At 34.0% G+C, this 5,514-nt stretch overlaps 1 protein-coding gene across 1 annotated transcript in view; it reads right to left on the reverse strand.

Moving 5' to 3' along the window:
- Positions 1-1,264: 1,264 nt before the first annotated feature.
- Positions 1,265-5,514, reverse strand: part of LOC145981781 (uncharacterized) — an 8,032-nt gene continuing 3,782 nt past the window's right edge. Inside the window, exon 2 of the mRNA XM_083115196.1 lies at positions 1,265-5,195. Coding sequence (XP_082971322.1) covers positions 4,706-5,089 — 384 coding nt within the window. The 5' untranslated portion in view covers positions 5,090-5,195 and the 3' untranslated portion in view covers positions 1,265-4,705. The remainder of the gene's footprint in view (positions 5,196-5,514) is intronic.

Here is a 5,514-nt window from a genome sequence, read left to right on the forward strand (position 1 = left end):
TGGATGGCGGAGTGGAATGCTGTAGTGTTCTCTGATGAATCCCGCTTCTGTATACAACATCATGATGGATGTACACGCGTGTGGCGGCACTAGGCTTCATGATGCCTGCATCATGCATCATCACACAGGGCCTTCATTGGGTATCATGGTATGGGGTGCCATCGCCATAGGTGTTCGTTCGCGTCTCGTACGCATTCAAGGGACATTGAACAGCCAAAGGTACATCACACAGGTTCTCACCCCTGTTGCTGTCCCATTAATCCATGCACTGCATAATGCCACTTTTCAACAGGATAACGTGCTCCCCCATGTTGCAAGGAATGTCCTCGCATTTATGGAAGCTAACCACGTGCCCCTGCTACCTTGGCCAGCACGTTCGCCGGATATGTTGCCAATTGAACATGTCTAGTCCATGGTGGGTCGCCGGCTGGCCCAACTCAGGTTTCCGGCACGTAATGTTGAAGACCTCTGGCACCGTGTGGAAGCCGCTTGGGACGCCATACCGCAAGCAGACATCGATAGACTCATTCTGTCCATGCCTCGCCATGTTGCAGCAGTTATTACCGCCCGCCCATAACTCCTTGAGGTTATGCAACCATGTTCTACGTGTCACATGTCACACCACCGAGCTATAACTGTAATCATTTTCTTATCTTATTATGAACTACATATTTGCCAATTTTCGTGTTTCTATCTCATTTCCTTCTGGGTGTTGCAATTTTAATGGCGAGCAGTGTGTATATACATAACATAAAAAACCCAGTTTTGCCTGGGTTTTATCTGGGAAAAAAAAAAAACCACCCAACTGGCAAAATGCCAACCCTGCCATAAATGGGTAATATACCTGTTGCATTCAAAGTAATTCTTAAATAAAAGACACTAAAAATATCAATGAAACCAAACCATAATCTTTGTAGTACACTGTCGGGAGTTTCTAATTGTTAGTAACAAAAATGCAGGTTCTTTCATATTTTCATTCTGTCAGATGTGCCCTTTTCCCAAGAATCACTTGTGGATGAATTAAAATATAATGATTTAAAATTGTACATACCTATGAATTCCTGAATGATCTAGTAAATGATTTACCACCTTTTGGAGAACAGGCTAGTTAGTGTATATATATATAAAAAAGTATTTTTAACTTTGTAGTCATGGACACTTTTGGATCCACTGACTTTCAGTGGGATAATTACAACTCACAAGTGTCCATGACTGTACCATGCAAATAAATTAGTTTTTATACATAGAAAAAAAAACTCTATGATTCTCTGTTTTGTTTTATTTGCATTATATAATTTGATTTATAAATTGCATGGATACAAAGTGCATAAAATTTCTCTTTAGATAAAAACTTGATTGGAAGTGATACACAATTGTAACAACAAATGTCTTTATAAAAATAAACAAGAACTAATACTCGTACACAGCCATGAACAAAGTGCATTGTAACTGGCCATAGGCAATTGATTTTCTATAATTTCTCATTTTTAACTTGGAAATTTGTAATAATGAGCTCACCTACACCAACACATTTTCACAATTTAAAGCTCAAGAAAAGAACTCCGGAAATATCAATTTATTTTCCTACATAAAACCAATTTTTGCCTCTGACTGTATATAACACATTCTCGATCATGATTGTTGCATACTATACATTGTAAAACATCTTATAAACCCCAAATCTTCCTTCACTAAACTTATTACAGAAATCAACAAATATGTTACAGAAAACTAAGATTTTAAAAAAACACAACTTTGGTTACAAACTATCACAGAAATGGTTAAGTACAAATATGTATTTTGAAACTTCGCTTTAAAAATCTTATATATTTGCATTAAAATAAAAATTAATTTTTTTGCATCTAGATTGCTTAAGAAGGTAATCCAGTTTCATTATCACCCATGTTAAAAATAGTCTATTCAATGTAACTTTCTATGTTGCAAAGAACGTTCTCAACCAGTTTCATACGTGGAAATTTCACACATGTTACAACAACCCAGTTTTTCTCCCAGTGGACTGCTTTGTAATGTATTTGAATGGATAAAATTCACAAAAACTACCCAGTTGTAGTAAAAATTGATTTTAAAAGACAAGTTTCACAGAAAGTATAGTATTAAAAATAAAGAAATAAAATGCATTTATGCAAACTTTAAATTATATATATATATATTTATATAACACAGGAATAGGATGAGAAAAGGTGCCAGAAGGGTGGATAAATACAAGTGATGAAGGAGACAGTAAACACATACCAGGTTTCCCAACGGAAATTGGTAGGGATAGAAAAGAGTGGATAGATTCCGTTGTGTAAACTTTCAAATAAAAACAGGAAATCTCATGCATGCTATTCTTAAATATAATTTCCCATGCCCCACATTATATATATAATGGAGAATTAATTTTGTACCAATACATTGGAAACTTGTCCATTGCTATTTTTATTATTTTTTTATTCTACTTCCTGTTTTGTTTTAAGGAGTGGAATCCTGTTGATATGAAGCAGATGTCTGTTTATGGAAGTTATATTTCAATTCAAGATTATCACATTGTAGAAAGCAGACAATAAAAATGATGTTGGGCAATTTGCCTAATATTACTTTTTTTGATGGGTGCAAAATGTGAAATATTCTTCATCTTACAATAATTTTTTAAATGGGGCATGAGGGGAGGGGTACCCATCATCCTTCCTTCTGCAAATGTTGAAATATTTTATTAATAATATGCCATCCATTGATTAATGTGTCTGATCCTTAAAATGTAATAATTATAATTAATATATCCAGGAATAATTTGTAAAGTCAAACCTAGTACATTACATTAAAAGTACCTTACGATCTAAAAATTCAAACATAACAATGCACTGGTTTTATAAATAATAACTCTTGCATATATGTTTTTTACTTGTTCTTCTAGCGCAAATTCTCAGTAAATATCAAAGCTGTTACATGTGGATATCTCGTCCCACCTGAAATACATAGATTTCCATCTAGACTGCATCTAACTCTACATTCATCTTTTTTTTAAAAAAATCCAACTTTAGCCTTCTTTTTTACTTTTCTATATAAAAGAAGTAAAAATTAAATTTTCAAGTATGTATGTGTATGCCTGCAATCTCGCATGCATATGTACGTACATGTTACACAATAACAAAGGTAACTACTGATATGTTTGAATTTCTACTTTTCTGAGGCTTGTTTTAAAAGAACTACAAACTTGTCTTATTTGAAAATCATACATTGGTTACATGTTAATACTTTCTTTACAAAGCTGCCTTAATAAAACCTTGTATGAATGTGCTTATGCACATATGAAAATCTATGACTACTATTTGTTAATTATTATATGTATAATTCTGTTCATATATATAACTAAATGAACAAGAAGCAACAAAATTTTTAACAATAAATCTGAGATCTCATTCACGTTTAACCCCACGCTACTCACGGTCCTCACCCCAAGTATTTTCATATTTTTGGTTGCTAAATAAAACAGATCAGAAAGTTCATGCAATGTATCACTTTGTATGTATATTTTGTTCATAAATAATTCAAATTTTCATGCTTCACTTACTTTACTTAAGAATCAAATAAAATATATTGTAATTCATTGCCATGCAACAATACAGTTGATCATGAGTGAGCACCATGCTCCCTTCTTCTGTTGCCTCTAATGGCTCAGAAAGTGTTAGTGATTACTCATATTTTCGATTGTGGTATTTTATTAATGGGGATAATTGGAATGGAAGATAGATGAGAGCTTGACTCTCACACTTCCATGATGATCGAATTACAAGCATTTGAAAACAAAAGTGAGCACAGCGCTCACCCACGAGTAAAGGCGGGGTGTATAATAGTGCTTATACATTCCAAATGATCCACAATTGTGATGCATTACTTTCGAGAAGCATCTTCCTTGATCATCATATACACTGATTGTTCTAAATTGTGTAATAAAACTCTATTTCACTGTAGCAGGCTGAGTTTTAAAATCTAATTTTGTGTTGTTGTTTTTTCTATATATAATTTTTCCATGCAATTATTTTGTATGCATTTAGAAAACTTTAAAGGGTGGGAGAGAGTGCTGAACTTGTATTTAGTTCCTAAAGTTTGGAAAAATAATACAAATAATGTTGGGTTTTTATGGTCTGTACCTTACCACGTAAGAGTTAGTACTTTTTAAAAAAATGATAAAATTTAGGAATAAATATTGTTTCTTGTTAATATTTATAATGTAACACAGGCACTCTCGCTCACTCAAAAAAATCAGAGCCCCTTTAAATCTATAGTTGCTATCAAGTGTTAAAACATTTCTTCTGAGGTCTTGAGTACAGTACTGATATCCTGATGTAAAGTTGAAATAATTTACTCCCATGTATCTCATTTGATTACAAGGGAAAATACTAATTGATACTACTTTGTAGTCACCAGAGTTGTTTGAAATTACTTATTAACAATCTTAAATGCAAGACCATAATCGCACTAAAAAAGAACTGTTTTTGTTAGGCAACCCTTCAGCACTTTGCTTATTTTTAAGTGTACAGCTAATGGCAAAGTGCACAATTAAGAAGAAATAGTAATAAACAATTATATAAAAATAAATGTATATTTTACTAGTAATCCTGTTTATCTTAATAAGGCTGAAATATCAATGTGCATTATTACATGAATCATTGTCACTATTTCTTATTGTCATGCATGCACACATTCACAATTTCTCCTCTTCTGCCTGTGTTCCACTTGCCTGTTCTGTAGCTTGAACACTGCCTTCTTGTCCTGCATTTTGTTCCTGTTCCCTCTTAGCTTCCTCTTGTCTATCTTTGATGTAATCTCTCAATAAGGGAGGATTGGTCTTGAATATTCGTAACAGCTCAGCTTTGTCTTCACGACAGATTGCTGATTTAACAGAATGCAGCAAGTTGTGCAGCTGATCATGATTCTGTGCAGAAGGTCTGTGTGAAGGAAACTGGCCTGGAGATAGACCGTGATGTCCAACTGCTCCAACAGATACATGCATACCACTAGTACTGTCAACTGACATTTCTTCGTTCCTTCCACTGACAGAGTTTTGTGATTCCCCCAAGCCTTCCATCTCAATCTGGACAACTATAAATAGCGGAATAACGGATCACCTTTAGTTTGGTTTTTTCCACCACCTTTGACTTCCAGATATCTAATTAGATGTCTCTAAAGAATATCTAGAAGCAAAGAAAAATAAGAATAACATTGTCATTAGACAAATATACAATATTTTTTAGACAATTTTATCAATGTTTTAATGTGACTATATTCAATCATCCATAAATTTAACTTGGGCAATATCTAGTGGTGAGGATGCCTTAACATTAAAGTGCTATCTAAAGCCTGACCAGCCAAAGAATAAACTTTAGGAAACCCAGACGTTTTAGCCCCAGTTGTGGAAGTTTCAAGAAAGGGGGGGGGGGGCAGTGTTGCTACATGCCTGATGTTTGTCCAGTGGTACACGACACCTTCTGCTGTCAACATACACAATTTGCT

This window comes from Lepisma saccharinum, chromosome 30 (genome assembly GCF_977018435.1).
Source record: "Lepisma saccharinum chromosome 30, izLepSacc3.1, whole genome shotgun sequence".
NCBI lineage: Eukaryota > Metazoa > Arthropoda > Insecta > Zygentoma > Lepismatidae > Lepisma > Lepisma saccharinum.